The sequence below is a fragment of the Poecilia mexicana genome, unplaced genomic scaffold (assembly GCF_051168715.1).
Source record: "Poecilia mexicana isolate PSO_F unplaced genomic scaffold, ASM5116871v1 scaffold_7, whole genome shotgun sequence".
NCBI lineage: Eukaryota > Metazoa > Chordata > Actinopteri > Cyprinodontiformes > Poeciliidae > Poecilia > Poecilia mexicana.
In genome coordinates, this window is record NW_028263376.1 from 21,550,146 (window position 1) to 21,572,867 (window position 22,722).

Sequence of the window (22,722 nt, forward strand, 5' to 3'; positions counted from 1 at the left end):
ACTAGTTCCACTCAAGACCCTCATTCTGTTTACACAAAATGCTGCATTTTAAATGTGTAAAGAAGTATGCTTGGAAAGGACTTTCAAATCACCATCATAATCTAAAAATGCTGATATTTTGTAATGCAACTCCAGCAAACTCTTTACTTAGTTCAACTGTATCAGTTCATTATATCAGGCTTTGGTGTGAAAGTTTTCCCTTAAATATATTGCAGGAAAAACGGACAAGAAAAATGTGCAAATGAAGCCATTATAAGTTTATTTTGAAAATATTTAAGTACAAAAAGTGTTTTCTTCCAGAGAAATAAAGATGAAAAACCCTTTATATTTTTCTACCAGGATGACTCCTAAAACCAGAACTTTATACAGTCTTAAAGATGCAGGTACTCTAAAAAATTAAATATAGGCCTAAAACCGGCAAATACATTAGTGAAACTTTTACTTGTGTCAAACAAGCACATCCCATAAATCACTCACTTCTCCAAATACATACAGAAAGCTTGAACTCCAACCCGTTACAGAAGTCTACACGAAGGAAGCCTCAATGTCAGAAAACTGTTTCTGCACTTATTAATGGAAAATTTAAGAAGACAAGCTGCATTGGTGTCATTCTACACAGTAGAAGCGTCATCTACTTTAGCGCATGTAGATGACGCTGAAAGGAAACCAAACATTGATCATTCCGCACCGCGCAATGATGGTCCTGGATGTGTAAAATAAAGTAGAAAAGATTATATAGTTTATAAAATAAAAATCAATATTAATAAAAACACGGGAGTTAAACGTTAATAGAAAAAGAACCTTAGAATACCAAATAATGTTATCAAAAATGTCACACTATCACATGTGGTGTCGTAAAAAAAGTATCATAATTTGTCACATTTAGTCACATTACAACCACAAACATTGATGTAATGAAACCGTTTAGTTCAAAGTACAATCGCTAGAGTGACCCAGTCCAGACCTTTTATTAAGTATAAGCAAGGCACAGGACATATTTGTAAAAAACGTTGAACATTTTGCATCATCTTTCCTCTATCATAATGATGTGAAATGTTGCGTTCACCTGTCATGTAAAATCCCATTTAAACATTTTTGTTTGTGGTTGTCCTTCAACACAATGTGAAAAGTTGAATTCCACTGTAATACATTAAATTTTCTGATTTTGATACAACCAAATATGAGAAGGTTGGAACACTTCAATAAGTCAATAAGTTTTCGAATCTAGGAATTAAACATCAACTTTATCAGAAATATGGCACTCTATTAAGCCCTATGTCATGAAATAAGAAATTTGGCAACATTAGAACGTGATTTAGACTTAGGGGAAAACAAAAAACACAAACACACAATATTGTAACAGTACCAGCTAAGCAACTGATGTGACTACTAAAGATCAGCAGCATTGGTGGAATGTTCAATGCAACTTAAAAACTAAGGCTACTTCTGTCTTGTATTAATAAACTGAAAATCAACTTCTTTGTTAATGAAGTAGTTTAGGAATCCTCTCCAAAGCAAAAGTTTCACAACAAAAATCAACATGTTGAGAATAAATAAAGTCACTGCTTATCAACTATAATACAGAGGAGGAGATTTAGCCGCATTCAGTCATGTGTTAAGCTACAACATCCAGCTCCGCAGAGTAACAATAATGCAGCTGGTAAAACTGCAGACAGCCTTGCCAGAGGCTGCGATTTGTTGATGGATGCCAAGATATGCACCTAGGTAGAGTCAGATACAAAAAAAAATATAAGGAGTACAACTGTACCAGCAGTGACTATTTCTAAGATATCACAGATAAAAATAAAATCTGGCTAAATACACAGTATAAGGATAAAGTTTGTAATAGAAACCAGCTATTTGAATCATGCTTTCTAATAAAAGTTTGACTATGATTGATGTTAGTGGAAATATGTTATCAAATTTAGTGAATGTGTAAGCAAACTAAAGTTATTAAACAGTGGATAAGTCCAGTTCATCATCGTAAAAAAGAGTTTGATCTAGTGTTTTCTGAAAGCAACAAGACCAAGGCAGTAATCTTCTCATATAAATCTCAAAACGCATTGTTGCACATTACTTCCAACAGGTAACCTGTGACACCAGAGGTCAAGAACATAATAGTGCAAAAGAGACATAGCTGTCATTTTCAAGTAATATTGATTGAAAAGCAGTGTGATCTTAGAGTGGCAATGAAAGAACGGATAATATGGCTTACAGGCTGGTGGAGAAAGGCTGGAAAGGTCTTTGGCTATCAAATCGGATGACAGGCAGGTCAAAAATCTGTTGTCATGCTGACAACTGACAACTTTGGGAATCTATATTCAGAAACTTACAGTGTGATTAGTCATTTTCCCACAACTATCAAATGACTCAAAATTTAGTTCCTTCTTTGTGGGTGAAAATTACCAATTTTAATTGACAAAAGTGAGCTGAGTGTTCTACAAGATTGACCTTGAGGTCCAGAGAGGAACCACCTATGTGAGAACCACACGTCTTACACGGTTCTTGGCTAAGAGAAGTTGATTCTTGGCAAGAAGTGAGAATAATAAAATGATCCCTTTCAATCCCCCATCTTATGGGTCATCCTCTGGAGTCTGGTGGCTGCTACCTCTGGCCTGTATCTGAAGCCAGGCATCTCCCAGCGCCTTCGCAAAGTGATCATCCACAGAACCCGTGATAGAAACTGAATTGGACACAGCCTCGGCTTCTTTGTAGTTTTTCCCAAGACTGCGGCGGAAGTGTTCCTCAATGACAGAGTCGCATACGGTCTTAGCTAAAAATAACATTTTGGAAAAACAAGGACAAAGACAGAACAAGATTATTAACAAAAACTTCAATTACAAAGTAAAAAAAAATAAAAAAAATAGAGGAATTAGCCATCAGATGTAATTTTAAAATAGTTATTTGAAAATATTTTCAAGCCAACAAAAAAGTTAACTTAACTAGTTGTAAATGTAAATTAATTCAACTAATGTGAAACAATATCATTTAGGGAAACTAAACTTTAGGTAAGCTATAAAAGACCCTGTCATAATTTCTGCTAATTTTAAGAGAAAATATGAAGTTTCAGAGAAACATCAGTGGATTTACACAGCAAGTCTTCATGTTCACCCTATAAATAATTTCATGTAAATATTCTACTGAAACATGAAGGCAAAGCAGGAAGAGTTTTTCAGGACTGAAAAATCTCAGAACTTTGTTGTCCAATGTCTATGAATATTTGTATTTTTTACCACTTAAGGGGAAAAATGTGGACTTGCAACACTGGTGTCTCAAAAATAATGGTTCATTTAAATGAGCCAATTTAACAAGAAAAACAAAACAAAACAAAAAAAACAACAAAGATTACCATTGGTCTTTCTCTGATCGTCAGGTGGAGGAGGAGAGCAGCCATTCATGTGGCAATGTGAGAGGTTACAATTCCGGTTACTTGCTGGAGCACACGTGATAACCGAGGGCCGATTCTGGAAAACAGGAAAATGAAAAAATCTGATGAGATTCATACAACAAACTAAAGGAGACCTGGATAAGTATTACTATTTTGAACCTTAGCAGATTAATGATTGCTAAGAAATCCTTGTAAATACTTTAAAAACCACCAAACTACTTTACTCAAACATTGAAGCTTAAAGTGTGAACATAAACATTTTTGAATAAAGGTTCAAAACGTCTGTTATGTATATATGAAGTGATAATTTTGCAGAAGAATGTCAATTTCTTTAATGCAGAAGTTTTCTGCTCTGATCACCAAAAATGAACAATCATTTAATGTCAGAATTTAATCAACACCCTTGTTCCACAAACTGGTTAAAACTAAATTGAAATGTATTTTTTAATCAGCAAGAGGACTATAGTGGTTCATACAATATCATTTACTGATCATTTCAGTCAATATGGACACACCTGCTGCCGTTCTGGGGTCCCACTCATGATAGGCCGCGACACTTCGATGTCACTGTGGCCTTTGGTCAGAGCCAGCGGCTGGTCTATAGCGTAGCCAGAAATGGTTGCATATGGGTTTGGCCGCTCCATAGGACTGTGGCTCAGGCTCCAGTGCTCATTGCGGTTGTCTCCAGCAGACGGACGAGCGCTGCGAAAAACAAATGGAGATCAGAGATCAACCTCACTGATGCATCTCTGCGGACACTTCACAGCTCACCAGTACTACCTTTATAATAAAAATATAGTGTAAGCAGAGGTTACTCTAAAAAAGATGTAGGCTTTCTCCAATTCCCATTTCAGAAGTTAAAATAGAACACACAGGTACAGGTGTGAACTAAGTCAGCAGCAAATATTTCTGCACATATTTCTGAATCTCCGTAACATTTATGAGCCGACATTAGAAGGTGTAATATGAGGATTAGAGAATCAAAGATGTTACAAAGAGGAAAAGGGCCAGATTGAAAAAGTTTAAATTTTACCTCAATTTATTTCCATTTGCATTAACATAAATGTAGGAAATTTTAAGCTAAGCTGTAAAACTTTGCAAAACTGCTACAGGGTTTTGACATTTTAGAATTTAGAGGATGTGTTTATTGCACATAATTTATGCTTCAATCTGAAAAAATTTCCCTGATTTACATCTTCTAAATGCAAATTGGCAGACTTAATTAAATTGTTCTGCTCTTAAGTGCACTTACAGGTGAGTAGCAAACATTCTGCTCATTTTGGTCATGTGGTCGTCATCACAGTTCAGTCTGTTTTCCATTTGTTCGTCCCCATACTTCCGTTTGTTTGGGCAGTGTGGGGAAGGCCCAGTTATGGTTGGCACAGCAGTAGACAGTGAGGGGATCCTGGACTCATCTGTGGAAAAAGGTCGGCAGTTTATTTATTTATTATATTCTATATTAATTACAGTATATTTATTAAAAGATTTGTTTTTGCTGAACACTCTTTACTAGTTTCAATTGTTGGATTGTTTTCAAATAACTACAAAAAGACAATTATGAATTTAGTAGTTTAGAATATTTCTTAGTTATATTTAAATAAGGATTTGGGTCATTTCATGTATTTACCAAAAGTGACCAAGCAACTATTCATGTGCTTTATTTGTGATTCTTCATAAAATCAGGAAAATTATGGATAACCCAGACAACCCTCTTTATGAGACTGTCTAGGGAAAATATCTTCAGTCAGAGACTTCTTTAAATTCGTTGTAATACAGTTTGCTACAAGATATTTTTTTCTACCAACAACCATCACTATCTACAATAACGCAGTAGAATTTGAAATAACACGAGTTACAACATTCAATTTCTCTTCGGGAACAATAAAGTATTTTTAGATTTGAATCTAAATGAAGCTTGAATTTTATAACATCCACGGTTATAAAACGTCTTTCATATCATTAACAAACTTGGAACACCACCTGCAGCAATTAATTACTTCGCACCAATACGCGGTTTGTTTAGTTTAAAGAAATTGATTGTTACTTGCCAATAGCGTTAACGCAATAAGAACAAGAGAGACTACGTCACATAAACAGAAATAAAATGTCATATCAACAGAAACAAAAAGGCAACTTTACCGTCGTAGTGCAGTCTCCCAATGTTATTGTTCATCTTGTCCAGGAACTGAGAGTTCAACAGGTCCATTCTAGTGCAAAGCATTTACATGTACAGGCTAGTTGCTAACGTTGACATTAGCAGGTTATTCTATCCAAGTCAACAACGCAAACGTATTTCCTAAAAAGAAAAAGTTAAGAATGTTATAACACGCTTTAAGTCAAAATACATTAAATAAAATTAATTTCTTAAGACTAATAGTCCATTGGCAAATTGTATGTCGTAACAGATTCAAACACCCACGACTAGCATGACAGCTAACCAACCGCAAACCACTAAGCTAGCGGCTAATACATTACTTAGCTCTAATTGGTTTATTTTAACACTTCATATCAATAGCTCTATCCCGAAACAAACTTAAAGTAATTGTTAAAGACAATGTCAGAAAACTACAAATGTTTTAAGCGTAATTACACGAGTCAACGAAGGAAATGGCTAACTTTAGCTCAAGTCACACAAAACTAGTGTTAGCACAGTCGCAAACTCAGTAGGCTCAAAAAGTTAACATTCAGCTAAAAACTATGAACGACGCGTTAGCGACAATCTACTTTGTTTAATTCAACAAACGTAATGTTAAAAAGGATAAGGATAAGCTTCTAATGGTACTTACTCAATCTATAATCTTGGTCTTACAACAACAAAACCATAGTTTGTACTGTGCTTCGCGTACTTTCCCATCACAGGAGGCGGAGCCCCAAAACAAAAGACCAGCCCAGGCGTAGAGACGAGACATGTTTATGAGTGCACCTGAATCACAATCATGTGATTCGTATAGCTAATGTATATTTACAAGTTCTGAAAAAAAATATTAGCTGAGAGAAAACAAAAAACGGTTGTTTATGACAGCAAATTCAACAAATGGAATAATAGTTTAAACACTGTAGGCTGGGATTTTAAAATACAGGTGCTCAGTCACCACTTGAGCCTGTGCTGGATCACTTTCTACTGTCCTATGGATCTTTCTGGTGTATAAACTGGATTTCAGACTTCAATTTGCACTACTGTAAAACAACCAGTTGGTGTCCCTCTCACACACAGTAAACTCAAAGCAACACCCTTTGGTATTCCTGGGGTCTGCAATACTTTCAAACTAAAGAGACCTCCCTACTTACCATCAAACCCAAAATATAGCGGCATTTATATATTTATGTACATTTATATATATTTATATACAAAGGTATATATTTATACAGTTTATATTTACAAAAGTGGTAGGAGATGCTTAAATGGTGGGGGGGGAGATAGGAGTAGAGTAGAGAAAGAAAATGCAAGTGAACATCTTCAAAATCTGCTTTTACACCCTCAGAAAGAGAAAAAAGCATAAAACCTTGAAACCACAGGAACTCACAGCATGTGTATATCATAATAACAATGATAACATCACCGAAAAATAGAAAGTACAAGTTAAAACAAGATGTATTCTGAGGCCATTGCAGCCCAAAATGAAGTGTATCTACAAAACACCTGAATATGAACACCTTTGTCTTTTGCATAATTAACATAAATAAAGGCTTTAAAACAAGAGTTTGTGTGTAATTAAAGTACAGTGACAGAGTCTATGTGCCTTTTCAGACTGACAATCACTCTCTTAAAATGAAAAACACAATGAGAGGCAGGTGAAAATATTAATTTCAAACTATAAATATTTTATATTAATCTGGGTGATTAAAATGTAAGTAGTAAGAAAAGTATAATTATATTTATTGTTTTTCACATAACTGCTTGTGAGTGTCCTTGCCAGAGACTTACTGTGTTGGCCTTTGCTTTTATTTGTTTTGATCTCTGGACACCACAAGCTATTGATTAAGAGGATTCCTTCCCAACCATTTTCCGTACATCCATCCCTCTCATTCTACATTTTTCTTGCGCATGCATTCCGGTTTTGTGAATGCAAATATATTCACAACAAAGATAGTAGCTTTAGGGTTTGATAAACCACATACACCAGAGATTGTTTACTGGATGCATTTGTGCCTCAAGGGACTGCTGCTGACGTTTCCTCCCTTTCAGTGCTGCCCACAGGTCCAAACAGCCATTTTAGAATGTGTGGCCGACAGAAGTGCTCTTCATAGACAGTGGGCAGAGAATCCTACCAAACATGGGTAGGAGGTGTAAAGCCATTGTGATGCATAACCCGGATACCCCCTTGCATCTCCACTGGAAACCCCTCAATTTTTCATGCTGTGGTTCAGAAAAGGATGATGTCTGTAAAGCAGAAAATGGGGGAGGGGTAGGGAAATCAGGCATGCCACTGAGGGAGAGAGAGAGGAGAGAGGACGACGGGAGGAAGGCACAGTCGAGCATCATGTGCTATGCTTGAGGAAAGCACAGGGTGAGGGGATTGGCTGCTGGAAGCTGTAGCGTCACTGTCAGTGAGGGAGAGCTTGGAGGATGCTCTGCAAAGCTGGGAGGTACTACATTCGTTAGGAGTTTGTACGGAGACCCCAGCCTCCACCCGCTACACACTCACAGCCAGGAGAACCGTGCAGGATAAATTTCCACACCCAGCTCTTGCTTACTCCTCTCCAGCCATGAATTACCTGCGCCGGCGCCTCTCGGACAGCACCTTCATCTCCAACCTGCCCAACGGCTACATGACAGACCTTCAGAGGCCTGACCCTGCTCAGCCTCCTCCACCTGCTTCCTCCACCCCTGCCAAGTCTCCAACAAGCGGGCCGACACCTCCAGCCGTTTCCCCTGCTCCTGAGAGGAAGCCTCAGACGTCTCAGTCGACCAGCGCTGGCTTCTTCAGCTCCATCACAAATGTTGTAAAGCAGACAGCTGCCTCAGCAGGGCTTGTGGAGCAGACCCAAGTCACGACACCCAAGAAGTTTAAGATTCTGCTTGTGATTGATGAACCCCAGCAGGAGTGGTAAGACAATACGTTACTCATTTCTAATTAGTTTATTGTGAGCTATTTTTGTGAGTTATTGTTGCTCCATCCTTTGTGTCAGTTTTCTTTTTTTTATCTCTCTCTTGGGTATCATGTAGTTTTGTAAAGACTAGAAACTACTATAACATCATCTCTGTCAAATGCACAGTAAATATTAACGGTTATTATCAATTGCTGGTGTTCAGTTGCTGCCAATAAGTATTGAGCCAGAATATTCTGGTTTTGAGGAATGGTCCTGTAATGACATAACACCAAGATGGAGGATTCCACTTTCCCTCCTTCATCTATTTGTTTTCCTATTTTTGTTGCATTTTTCTCTTTTCATGCATCATTTTCTGGTGTTAAATGTGGCATTTTAATGATGTCATTACTTTGTAACATGGCGTGCTACATACATGTTAAAACTGCTGTGCCACAGGTTGTGCTGAACCTGAAATGAAGTACCATTTTTGTTCCTCTTGTTCCCTTCAAAGCACTGCAGTGTTTTCCCTCAATCAATGGGGTTTCCCTCCCTGCTTACCGATTGCATGTCACACGACATGCATTGCACAATTATAGGAAAAGCTAAATGCAAGACATTGGAACCCCTGATTTATTGGACAGCAACAGTGTAAAATACAATGAAGCAGAAAGAACATCAGATCGTTGTTACATCAGTTTCCTGTGCTGCTCCAAGAGCAGACCTTCATGCCATTAATATGAAGAAACTGGGGGAACCTTAATTATTTCATTCTTATGGTGTTCAGATTCCAGGGGGATCTTGCTCAGAGATAGGATAAACAAACATCTTTGTCGGTTTGATGGACTCAAAATCAATAAAGTGAATATATTTCTTCTATTAGTATGTAGTAGTATTACTATCCAATTTTAATACATGGTAATTGAATCCTTTCATGATGACTTTTCATTTGTGTAGGGTCAGAGCGGATTTTTCCTCTTGAATGTGTGTGCTGAAGTATTTGCCTCATTGCATGTAGTTTAATTTAGATTTAAAAAAAAAAAAAAAAACAGAAGACTTACTGAGAACTATAAAGTTTGACACTAATCCTCAACCAATCACATTGCAGGAACTCAATGCATAAGATGTGGAGAAGATGATTTGGTAAAGTTAAAATGGATCATAAAAATGGGGCGGAAAAAAGAACATTTAATGGACTTTGACCATTAAATGATGCTTTCTGCTGAGGTTTTTGTGTGCACCAATCCCCTATATTCACAATTATGGTCAGAAAAAGAGAAGCTATACAGTGAGGGACAGTTGAGTAGATGAATAATGTCTTATATCAGAGTTCAGATGAGAATGGGCAACATGACAGAAAGGCAGCAGTAGCTGATTAAATGCCAGATTTTGATTCAAATGGGCTGCATCAGCTTGAAACCATACCGGGTGTCTCTCCTGTTAACTAAAACCAAAAATCTGAGGGTATAATTCACATAGGCTTGCCAGAACAAGACCATAACAGATTGAAAAAAGCTTGTCTGTTTCTCTGAGTCTTGAATTCAGCTGCAACATTTAGATGTTAGTGTCGAAATTTGGCATAAACAACATAAATAAATCCACCCTGCTCTGTATTCACAGTTTAAATATGTGGTGGTGTAATTGTTTGGGATTATTTTCTTGGCATGCTTTGAGTCCCTTAGTCCCAACTGAGAATTTTTTCAAATGCCAGACCCTGAGTATTGTTGTTCACCATGTTCATCATCCCTCTTTGACCACAGTGTACCCATTTTCTGAAGACTACTTCAGCAGGATATTTATATTCCTGCTGGTAGATGAGTACACTAGTGGTGAGGAAATTATTACATGATGATGTAGGAAACATTCATATGCAATGATTAGTTCAGACTCTTACTGCAGGATGGATATCAGCCATGTGTATTCATGTGTTCTATATTGCTTTTTAAAAAAATGAAGTTATTTTTTTGTGAAGAAGGAAGGCTCACATTGTGGTGCTCAAATGTACTCGCATCAGTATGCAAACTGATGTAGAGTATGCCAAGTGAGATCTCTGTGTGCCCTCGTTCTCACTGTTGGTTTTTATCCAGATCTGCTCTGAACTAGTTTCTGTGAGCAGTTTGTTGCTCTGACATTGTTTTTGTTCTTATGTCGTCCACGTTGTGCCAGTTCCTGGTGCTCACAGCCCTTTATCTGTGCATCAAATGCGCAGTCACGTAGGAGATGTGCTAAAATAATTAATTTACAGGGCTTCCTCTGTCTGAGAGCTGCATCTATTTTTAATGACAGCTCAGTAGCACTACGCGGGAGGTGTTTGACTTGGTTTGGCTTCTTTGGGTTGTTTTTACAAGACCTTTCACCCAGTGGTTCTGATTCAACATGGCAGAAAAAAAAAAGTGTTGTTCTTACAGTGTTTAGATAATGTAACGAAACAGTTTGAAATAGTATCCTTTGAGTATAAAAAGAAAACACCAAATACAGCTTAAAAAAGGTTAACATTAGATGATTACTGATGCTTAAAAAGATAACCAGTTTAGTATTTTAGTGCTCCTGTTGGCAGGACTGAAAGTGTTCTAAAGTATTGAGCTGTTGGCAAACCCTGGGAGGATGAAACAGCTCTTTATTTTCTTATGGTTTTGGCAGGCTTCTCATGTTCTCAGTGATGTTGCACATCTTGAGTCTGAGATTTGTGGTCTTTAACTCACTGTGCGACTAGCTTTGCTTTGACGTTTCGGTCTGTCCTGCCATAAATCAAAACCAAAACGACACTGCTTGCTTCCTATACTTTAAGAGAAAAGGGCTACAAGGCTCAGGAATTAAGAAAATTATAGTAAAGTATTATAAGTTAATGGGAACAATTGATTAAATTTGGTCAAATTGATAGAAACAGTACATTGTTACTAATGTAGTCATGACAAATATTGAACATGCTGCCAATATATGTTTAGGCAGGAGAAATTAAGAAAACATATGGAATTTCATTGAAGAAGTTACAGAGTTTGTATGGAAAAGGAAATAGGAACATGGGATAATATAGTAATGATGTAATAGTATTTCTTGAATTTATTCCTTTTAGGATTTTTTTCCCAATAAGGTATCTTGACTGGAGTGCTTTTCTATGTTGTACTTTGCTGGTGAGACAACAACATGTGGTCTGTAGATGATAAATACAGCATTAATAATTAGATCAAGAAAGCTGGATCAGGTCATTGGCTCATCCCCAGACACTTACGGCCTCTATGAATAGGAAAAGGAGGTCAAAAGGGAAAACCACCCACCACTCAATGTTTTTAAAGAACTAAAAGAACTAAGAACTAAACATAAAAAATATTTTCGACCCCTGAATGTACATTCCAAAAAAACAACAATTTTTGATGTAAGTACTTGAAACTTGTAGTAAGATGTGTCGTTTTTATTTACATCTTGTCCAATAATTTTGCAGCAAATGATAAAAATGTAAGATTGTACTCATGGCAGACTCAAAATAAATCAGAAAATAGAAACTACCTAAATAGACGTGTCTTTAAACTGTGAATTTGTTATGCAATACATTTTATATAAGCAAGGTTCAGAGAAAAAAAAATGAAATAGGTTTGCTGCCATGTAGAAGCATTCTGTCATCCAGCCAACATCTAATGCTTTAGATGAGGCTACCAGTCAGCCAGACAGGTTTGGATAGTTCCAGGAATACTGTGTTATAAATTACTCCTATGACAAGAGCAGCAGATGAAACACTGTGTTACTTATGAGACTAATGGCTGTGAAGCCTTGTCTTGCTCATTGCAGTTCAATATGCTGACATTTCAAGTAAAGATATTGACAGATTCTTGTGATTTATCAAATGCTCTGAACTATAAATTTCACCTTTCTAACTGAATAATAGCAGAAATGTGCCCTGTACTGGGAGCTTACTCTTATGCAAACATAAGGGGGAAGTGAGAGTTGAACAGGCAAAGTAATTAGACATTAAAATTCAGCAAGGCCTACTGCTTGCATAGCTCTCGGGTGAATTATCTGAATGAAAGATTTTGCCACAGTACTGTATAAAAATATTTAATCAAGAGAATTGTTTTTCTAGATTAATTCTGAGAAAAATGGTAGAGAGTAATTTATTGACTAACTTTTTTATATCGTCTCATTTCTTAAGATAACTGAGCTTGCTAAATGCATCTAACACCAGATGTTTGAATATTCCATATAAAACAGACACAAAACGCATTTTTGTCACTGTGTAGCATTAAGTTGGATTAAACTTTTTTAGTTGGACATGCAATAATGTATTTATTGTATATCTATTCTGTGGCAAATCCAAAATTGAGAAGTTTGTGAAAAGATATCAAAAATGTTTGGTCCAAGTTGTCCTCTTTGTAAGGCTATTCTACCAAACACTAAAGAAATGTATATAAACTTCTGAATCTAAAAATTTAAAAATGCTCCAATTATTCTGGAATTAGAAAACAAATACATTTGGTAAACCTAAGTAGCCTAAAAACATTCAGGCTTATTCTGACTTAATATCAGACAGTGAGGGAAAAATGCTATTTGTCGTTTTGTACTGTCAGTATTAATACGTTTCAAATACGGAGTAACATTAACAGCTTAAATCAAAGTCTTTCCAAAATTAGAGGACGTTGCTCCTGTGGGGAAGCTCATGAACCTTTCTGCATATTAATCCATGCACTAAAGGATCGTTGAATGTGCTACCTCTGATTTGTATGCTGTTAGTTGTCTTTTGCTCAGTGATACTGAAATGAAAAAAAGAAAAAAAATCACCATATGCTACACCGTCTTACTCAGCCTCATGCTGGGAAAGATTACTATTTAGATAGCAGGGAGGAAATCATATGCTTGTTTTCTGTGTGGCCCTTTTCTGGTCGCTGCTCATGTTTTTCTCACTGTATGTTGAATTATAAGCGTTGGTGCTTTTCAGCTTTTCATGTGCGGGAGCTGTAATTCATATTTTAATACCTATTTTCCTTCCCATGCTCTAATTGGGCTGTGACAGAATTATTCAGTTGTTTTCCCTTGATAAACAAGCAGCAGCAGCAGGAAATGTGGCAGAAGAGCAACATAGACTAACGAGGAAAAGGATGGAAGAGATTTTGAAGTATGTTGAAAAAATCTGTAAAGACAGCATTGCAAAATATGTATGTTTATCCGATTTCTTCTGGGCTGAGCTGTCACCACACACAGTACAAAATGTACCACTGCAGTATATGCTGTTAGTTTAAGGGCTGAGCTGTAGAAAAAGCATGCCAAAATAAAATATTCTCCATGGCAACTCGAGGAAATTCATGGGGAAGACCGTTTTGCAGAAAACTCCTTATTTGGTTACGCATCGGCAATTTCTTTGGTCAAAACGTATGTTGTTAGGTTTTCCCTCTGCATGTTAATTTGTCACAACAGTTTGCTTGCAAATGAAATGCAGTGAAATTCATTGGAATTGAGATGCTTTCAAAGGCGGCTGACATATGTTAAAATAAATCTAATTCTGTTGTTACTGAACAATCTCTTAAATTCACAAGCGATAAATTATGAGTGAGGCAAAGTTCAATAACTTTCTGGCATCTCAAGCTCAGATGAAATGTCACATGTTTTATTTGTATAAGCCTGATTTAACTTTCACACGTTTAGAATGTGAAAACCACAAACTTCAGTCTATTTGGTTAGGATGTTATTTGACAGACTAGCACAAAGTGGCATGCGATTGTGAAGGGGTTTTCACATTTTTCACAAATGAAATCAGAAAAGCGTAATATGGATTTACATAAAGCCCCTTTATACCTTGATTAAATCTAGTGCAGACAATTGCTTTGAGAAGACACCTATTAAACCCATGAGATCCAACTGAGGTTCAAGGAAACTCTGGAGGAGAAAAATGCAACCTCGAGGTTGAGAAGATGGACGGGGCTAAATACAGAGGAGTCCTGAAAGAACGATCTGTCATCGGCTGCAAAAGACTTGAGACTAGGATGGATGACAACTGGAAACATACAACCTGTGTGACATGAGAATGAGATCAAAGCACGTTCATAGGTCTGAATGTCCCTGTCAAAGTCGAGACCAAAATCCAATTGAGAGTCTGTGACAGTGCTTGAAAAGTAAACCTGGACCATGTTAAAATGTTTTGTAGAGACATACTCCAAAGGAGTTGTAGCTGTATTTGCAGCGAAGGGTTGTTCTTGCATAGAGTTGATTCTGGGAGGCTGTCACAATATTCAGATGTTTTCATATAAAAATTTCTTAGAGCCATCGGTCATATCCTTTCACAGTTCAGTTGTTCTCCATTTTTTGTTTTTTTTATCACATAGGTGCTAAACTTGAGGGCAAGTGAGACACCACTTTTCTTAAATACATTTGAAAATATCATTTTATGATCAAGGTTCTGTAGAACTTGACTGAATGCCAAGTTCAGCAATTTGACTGATTCGAGAGTGTTGTAGATCTAAAAGTTGCAAGACACTGGTATTCAAGAACTGGAGTTTTAAAATAATGATAAATTATGTAGTTTATGAGCTGACACAATGTGAAAAAGACTATGTATGGAAGTTCCTGTTTTCAAGTGTTTTTTTTTTTTTTTAGTAAATTTGTGTTTAGTGGTTGTCAGTATGAAGTGAGAAAGTGTGCGCATTTCTGTGTTTCAGCAGTTTGAGAAAAGCACAGAAGGGGGGCTTTTTTTTCCCTTTGGTTCACTCAGCAGATTGCCATTTATTCAGCAATGACTCACTTTTCTGCTTGTTGCAAAGTCAACATAATCGAGTGATATGTTCACACTGGATCTGGCATTTACTGGACACCAGTAGTTCTGTTGTTTAATTTAAAAAAAATGCTTTTTCTCCTCCACCAGGGCGAAATTATTGAAAGGAAAGAAGGTTCACGGGGATTATGATATCAAAGTGGAACAGGTACGTTTAATGAAGACACTTAGATCCATTTCATGTGCTTAGGCAACAAAAAGAGGATTAAATTTATTCTCCCTGTGGTACGTTCTCCCCTTTTCTGCATTTAGGCTGAGTTCAGTGAGATGAACGTTGTTGCCCATGCCAGCGGTACATGCAGCGTGAACATGCAAGTCCTCAGAAATGGCACCAAGGTTGTCAGGTCAGACAGACAAACTCCAAATGAATCTAGTGTGCAACTGAAACTCTTTGTTTTGACTGTTCTGTGTCCACCCACAGACTGACTCATCCACATTGCTGTTATCCCTTGGCACAGCTTTGTTTACATTTCTATTGCTCTTCCATTCTCCAGGTCCTTCAAGCCAGACTTTGTTCTCATTCGCCAGCATGCCTTCAGTATGACCCAGAATGAAGATTTTCGCAACCTGATCATCGGTCTGCAGTACGGGGGCGTTCCAAGCATTAACTCCCTGGAATCCATCTATAACCTCTGCGACAAGCCGTGGGCAGTAAGTGCAGAAGCGACGTAGTGGAGTTAAAAATCTGTTCTGTATTCTGGGCTGCATGGTTGCATTTAGATTTTATAAATTTTTCTTTCATAATTTTTTTTTCCAAATTAATCACTTGTGTGCGCCTCCAGTTTGCTCAGCTAATCAACACCTACAGGAAGTTGGGACCTGAGAAGTTCCCCCTCATTGAACAGACCTTTTATCCCAACTACAAGGAGATGGTGAGCATCCTATTAGATGCAAGCTTGTTTTACTTGTGACAGTGATGTAACAATACAAAACTTCAACAATTAATTAAACAAGTAAATGTCTTTCTTAATTAGGTGAGCATGCCCTCATTTCCTGTTGTTGTAAAGATTGGACACGCTCACTCTGGGATGGGAAAGGTATAGTGACGTGTCACTTGTTTTCGCTTTAATCCTTGTACACATACGTTGCCTTGCAAAAGTACTCATATCTGCTGAACTTATTTGGAACAGTCAAACTACAAACTGGACTTCCTATGACTTTCTATAAGAGTATCTTTCTTCTTGCCACCCTTCCTTAGAGGTCAGGTTTAAGGAGTGACTATCAGTCCTATAAACAAGTTTTCCAAACAGAGCAGTGGATTTCTGCAGATCAAGCCCTAGTATGACTACCTTTGCAAGGCACTGCACTTGCTTTTTTATTTAAGCCTTTGTTAATGTGATTATAGAAATATCACAGGATCACCGTATTGCTTATGACATTTTTTCTACTTGACATTTTGTGTGTACAGGTGAAAGTAGACAACCACAGTAAGTTCCAGGACATAGCCAGTGTCGTGGCTCTCACTCAGACCTACACCACCACAGAGCCTCTCATTGACTCCAAGTATGACATCAGAATCCAGAAGATTGGTACTGACTACAAAGCTTACATGTAGGTATAGCTAAGCTGTTGTTACTCCTCATCAAACCGAACAAAACTAATCCTGATTTTGTATTTGCGTTGCACATTCATCAGGAGGACATCTATTTCTGGAAACTGGAAGACAAACACAGGCTCTGCAATGCTTGAGCAGGTCGCCATGACTGACAGGTAATTCATTCCTATTATTGTATCGAATATTAAAGCTGAATTATGTCGTAAAATGTGCTTAGTTTCTTAATTTAAAAAAATATATATTATTTTAAATGTCTGACAATCTCTTCTGCTGATAATCGGAGAACATTGTGTGATTTTTCTCCCAGTGCTTCTGAATCATATTTTGATCGTTTTTAGGTACAAGCTATGGGTGGACACCTGCTGCGAGATCTTTGGGGGTTTAGACATTTGTGCAGTTAAAGCTATCCATGGGAAAGATGGCAAAGATTATATCACAGAGGTAAAACGCTGACATAAATGGATATCAAATCGACACCTGAAACTTCCAAATGGATTATTCTTTCGGAAGACACTTAACTGTTTAGTTAAATAAATATAATCCCATTAAAACCTCCAACTAATGTGTGCTCAAAATTTCTTTTAATTAAACTGGTTGATTTCATGACACCTAGTTGGTCCCTGTAATAAAGGCTTTGTACCAATGATGAGCATATGTCAACTTCTGAGCAGAACTATATGCAGCCCAGGATCTTCTTGCAAAAACATTTGAATAATAAATAAGTGTTCAATTCTGCCATTTACTGCTTTAATAATTGTATCGCTTTGTTCTGTGATATTCCTCTGCCATAACCATCTCCAGGTGGTTGGTTCCTCCATGCCGCTGGTTGGAGAACACCAGGCTGAAGACCGGCAGCTCATTGCTGACTTGGTGTTGGCAAAAATGAACCAGTTAGCTGAGAGAGAAGCTAATGCTCCCCAGAGACCCACAACCATACAACCATCCCAGGTATGAAATACACTGAACGGAACATTTATTTATTTTTTTTTATTTGTTCTGTTCTTGAGCGAATCCCCTTTAAGTGATCTGTTGATATTAATGTATCTATTTTTTGTTTTTGTTTGTTTTTTTAACGTGATGCAGGGAACTGGCCAGAAAGGAGAGACTACTGGCGAACTCACTAAGAACGGTGCTGGGCGTCCACCTCAAGGTTGCCTGCAGTACATTCTTGACTGTAATGGCGTTGCAGTGGGTCCAAAACCAGTCCAGGCCAACTGAGACCTGCAGAGGGAAATGTTCTCTCAGCGTCCGGATGGATGGCGGTGTGGCCCCCTAGCTGTGCAGACGTGTTAGTGAATGCTGGCAGCTAGAATCGGATCTGGTTGGTGTGAGCTCTCGGTACAGCTTCAAGCTGGCCTGGACTGTGTTTTTTCTTAACTCTATGCAGTGTCAACATGTACTGTCTACCTGTCCACCTGTTGGTTTGTGTGCTTGTATAGGCCACTTGTGTTTCAGCAGCCGTGTGTTTTCTGATTTTCTTTGAGCCTGTTGTTGATAATATGAAATGAAAATTGTGCCTACACTGAGTTCAGTGCTGCTCTGTGCTAACTTTCTAACCCGGCTACGAAGCTTTTATTTCCCCCTAACACTGTGTCTTCGGTTTATTTTACATAATTTGGTGTGTCCCTCTAGTTATTATTCAAACTGTGGGTAACCATGGAGTTTGAACTTGTATATCTTAATATGTATAAGATAAATGTGTGTGTATGGTTGTAGTGGTGAATATTTTTGTATTTATACTGATAGATATTTATTTTTATTTGTTTGCATGACTGACACAAAGACAGGTGCAAGTCTTAAACGTCTGATGATGTGGGATGTTTATCTAACATGGCTGTTAAATCGCTGTGTACAACTAAGCTGTGTTTCCTGTGATTCTACATTGTGAATGTGTATGTAACAACAGATACATATTAAGAGATTCATGCAGTATTTTTATTTTATTCAAATCAATATTTCCGCATAGAGTACTGTCCTTAGAAATTAGATTATTTAGAGAGGTAGAATATAAATTGATGCCCATGTAATAAAATCTAAAGGTCTATTGAAGATTTTATAATGTAGAAAGATTCTAAACACAAAACTTCACTTTAATTGTAGAATTTTGAACCAAAGAATATAGTATTCAGTGTTAGTCTTTGCACTCCAGAAACTGACAGTGTAAATAAGAATAAGAGGACTGTTAATCCTGCATGTGGGCGGTGCAGATTAACGGACTAATAGTTGTATAAACTGGTAGTTATCCTTTCTAAACTCCTTGTTTCAGATCTGATCAAGTATCAAGCTCTGTTTCTGTTGTTTGGAGGCAAAAAATATTTCTGATAATCAAAATTGTGTGTTATGTGTGAATATTCATCCGAAAAATGTTAAATATAAAGTCCCGCTTGTACCGTTCACTTTATAGAAGCTTTTGAGGAGGCCTTTTTATTGCAGCAGTCGTTGTTCTGAGGTCTAGTGTCGCCTTATCTGGCACTGCTGTGCTCAGATTACTGCCATTGCTGGGAGTTGATGGAAAGTGCAATATGAAATCTTATTTGTTTCGATTCAGTAATATGCTTACAGGTGCATCTCAGTATGTTAGAATATTGTCAGAATTTTTTTTTTTTTTAATTCGATTCAAAACACAAACTCACATATTATCAATGCATATTTCATTCACTCAAATTTTCATTGCTTACAAGTAGTGAAGGAATCTAATCAAAAAACTAGAATATAACCTGAAATGCTACGTTACTGCTATGTTACAGCCTGCAGAATCATGGTGGAGATGGCTGAATTGTCCAGTAAGCCACAAATGATCATTGCTAAATAAATTGTCTGTTCAAAGACTGCTAAATACCAACATATTGAAGGAAAGTTGAGTGGAAGGAAAACATTTGGTGAAATCAACAATAATAACTGGAGCCATAGAGTTTGTTGAGAAGGTCATTTATGAGATTGTTGGAAACTCACAAGATCAAGTCTGCAGGTGGAGTCAGTGATTCAAGAACAACCACCTGTAGATAAATCAGAAGTAAAAATAAATTAGATTATAGATGATATTTAAAGTTATTGAGAAACAAATGTATAGATAAAATCAGATCTTCCATTTAAATATTTTTTTTTTAAAAAGCGATAATCACTCACGCCCTGAATAGTTATTTTTTACTGAGTGGCTTTTTCTTCTGCTGTCTTTATGTGCTGTTGTCCAGTGGTTTACTTCAGAAGGCCATTTCATTTATCCAATATCCTAAATGGTGAAAAACAACCAAACTTTAAAAAAAACAAAAAAAAACAAGAATCTTTTCAGCAAGCTTTCCGTGCAGTTCTTTTTCTAAGCTGTGATAAGTGCCATTGTTTTATCTGTGAGTGTATCCCTGTAGAAAGCCATGCCTGAGGCTTTATGGACGTGTCGTTCCGTTTATTAGGAAATATGCCATGACATTGACCAGCGGAGAGACACAAGTCGGTGACGGCTACGTTGTTCGGCCTCTGTTTGGGAACTGGATACATCTGAGTTTTGTCATTTGGCCTTCGTGTTGAGGTGACACTTCTGGCTGCAGATTGAAACTGGAACTGAGGCAGCAACTTTGAGAAGTAGTGTGAAACTGTAAAACCCGGATCTGGAAAGAACAATAATGTGTGGACTCTTTATGTCACTGGCAATAAAGCTTCCTTTGCAATACCTGCTTTGTGTCTTGATGTGTGCTATCATTGATGTTTTTTTGCAAAGGGAACATTTAGACTAATATATCTACATTTATTTGCAGATTTGATGAATATTTGTAAAAAGCCTTAAAATAAATCTATCTCCAATTGCAGTTGCACACCATAAAAATCAAACTTTATTTCAAGTACATTTATTCTGAAAAATAACTCCATGTTAAAAAACATGTTTTCAACAAAATCACCAATGAGATGCTTATTTCTTTAACTTTTTACTTTTACTGCAATGCCATGCTGTGAAAAAGTATTTTAGTTTCCGCATATTTCTACCATTTTTATGTTTTATACTATGTTTCGCTTCATCAAACACATTTTAATTCCAAACATATATAACACAAATCAATACAAAAACAGCTTTAAAATGAGGATTGCAGCTCTCATTTTCCTATATGTTAATGTCAGTGATTTGGACTTAACAAAAACACAGCAAAGGAAAAAAAAAAGCATCTATGGTATTATACTCTTGCCAAAATCCTCTATATGATCCCCAAAACATTTGGAAAAATATTCTGTGGAGAGAAAAGGTGGAACGTTTTTTAAAAAGTGTTCATCGTTCTACATTCAAATGCCCTCAGCAGAACAGATTTTTCAATAAAGTGAATTCCCTGTTCCAGTCAGTCTCATTTCCAACATGAAGTGCCGCCCAAGTCTGTCAAAGAAATGAGGGTGACCTAAAAACAGACAAGGAATCAGCATGGAGGGAAGCACATCGAAACAATCACAATACAACAGATAATTAGTCCTAGGATAAAATCACTTTATCAAACTGAATATTCAGTAACTGATCATTTCTCATATACACTGATTCACTAACAGTTCAGCTTTCGCCTCCTTCTCAGCATAGTTCAGTCCCTGAACTCACAGTGTCATTATTCCACAATAAGACAGAGCCCTAGCTAGATTTTATAGTTTCCTGAGGTTCTAATTGAAAAGAAGAAGAAAAAAAAAAAAAAAAAACAGAGTATTAGCGATAGCGCTGATGGGTATAATACTGAAGAAGTGTGACTTTTCCTCTTGAAATCTGAACCAAAATTAAGATATTTAAGTATTTTAAACTCTCAGTTTAGGAGAGCTAAAACAAACTCCCAGTCATCCGAGTAAAAAAAACCCAATAATAATAATAATTCCTTTAATAATGCAGCTCTTCTCGAAGGCCGGATTCTTCATTGTGACACTGTGTTTAGCTAACTTGAACCAAAGGGGGGGAAAAAATGTCTTACAGAAAAATAAACTGATTTTGAAACACATAAGGTAGGACGTTAGGATCTAAAGTTACAAGACCTGTCCACAGAAGGTTGATAGCACTACAGATGCCTGCCTGGGACATAACACTGCAGAGAATTCAATGATGCTACAGCTGCTCTCAAAAAGCTGCCATGTTTATCTCATAAAATGTCAGCAGTCTTTCAGCACACATCAGCAAGCTACTCCCAACAGATACAATCTGTTCTGCAAGAGGCATTTGTCAAACATCCAGATGGTACTGATGTTTTTTTCCCCCCCTCCATCTTAACAAGCTGACTGACCCGACCCAAAGCCTGTAAGAGGTACAGAGGAGCTCCGAGCAAAGTCAGTGTTGGGTTTTGAAGTTCCAGCTGAAAGGCTTCCGTCTAGACTCCTCCCAGCTGTCTGCCAAGCTGCTGCTCTACGTGAAACAAGTCGTGCCCTATGGGGGGGGCACACACAGTGCTGACCATCTGCTGAAGAGCGCAGCACAAGATGAGCACTTGAATCCTATAATGAAGTTAAATAAAAAAAAAGAGTCTCTGATAAATATATTTAAATGTCATGAGAAGCATCCAATCATAGCAAAACTCATTTCACTATTACCTACAGTTGTAACACACAGGTAAAATAACACTAAATGTAGCAGTAGGACATTTTACAATTCATCACGTTTTATCACTTGAGACTTTTAGATCTGCTTACTTACTACTAATAAATATGCAATCCAGTGGCACCTTCTGCATGAATAGTGCCATGGGTGCAGCATGTTTGCAATTAATATCTGAAATGATCAAAGATCCTGCAAGGAAATAAAATGTCGCCCACCACAGACACAACTTCAGATAATAGACATAGATTCCCACGATTCACCATTACTTACAATCTTTTATTCTCTGATATTTCTGGCTGAAAATTCCTATATTTTCAGTTTAACACACCATGTGTGATCATCTGATAGGTGCAACTCATTAAGTGAAAAGCTGGAAAGAAAAAAAAGTAACAAAACATAGGTGTTAATCAATTTTCTGAAAAGTTGACATGACTTCTGCAGTGCCATGTCACTAG

The 22,722-nt window shown here is 37.1% G+C and overlaps 2 protein-coding genes across 2 annotated transcripts; one reads left to right on the top strand and one right to left on the bottom strand.

The window, feature by feature from the left end:
- Positions 1-236: 236 nt before the first annotated feature.
- On the bottom strand, positions 237-6,276 carry vgll4a (vestigial-like family member 4a). Its single transcript, XM_014969559.2, has 6 exons — positions 6,175-6,276; positions 5,528-5,684; positions 4,641-4,803; positions 3,904-4,090; positions 3,350-3,464; positions 237-2,773 (listed from the first exon to the last, which is right to left on the bottom strand). Exons 2-6 carry the CDS (start codon positions 5,607-5,609, stop codon positions 2,574-2,576), a joined length of 747 nt encoding a protein of 248 aa, XP_014825045.2. The 5' UTR covers positions 5,610-5,684; positions 6,175-6,276; the 3' UTR covers positions 237-2,573.
- A 1,344-nt stretch (positions 6,277-7,620) lies between these two features.
- On the top strand, positions 7,621-20,391 carry syn2a (synapsin IIa). The gene is made up of 11 exons (XM_014969556.2): positions 7,621-8,436; positions 15,261-15,318; positions 15,423-15,514; positions 15,665-15,821; positions 15,953-16,042; positions 16,145-16,207; positions 16,579-16,721; positions 16,806-16,880; positions 17,064-17,166; positions 17,527-17,673; positions 17,809-20,391. The coding sequence occupies exons 1-11, from the start codon at positions 8,096-8,098 to the stop codon at positions 17,941-17,943; spliced, it is 1,404 nt and encodes a 467-aa protein (XP_014825042.1). The 5' UTR covers positions 7,621-8,095; the 3' UTR covers positions 17,944-20,391.
- Positions 20,392-22,722: the final 2,331 nt, after the last annotated feature.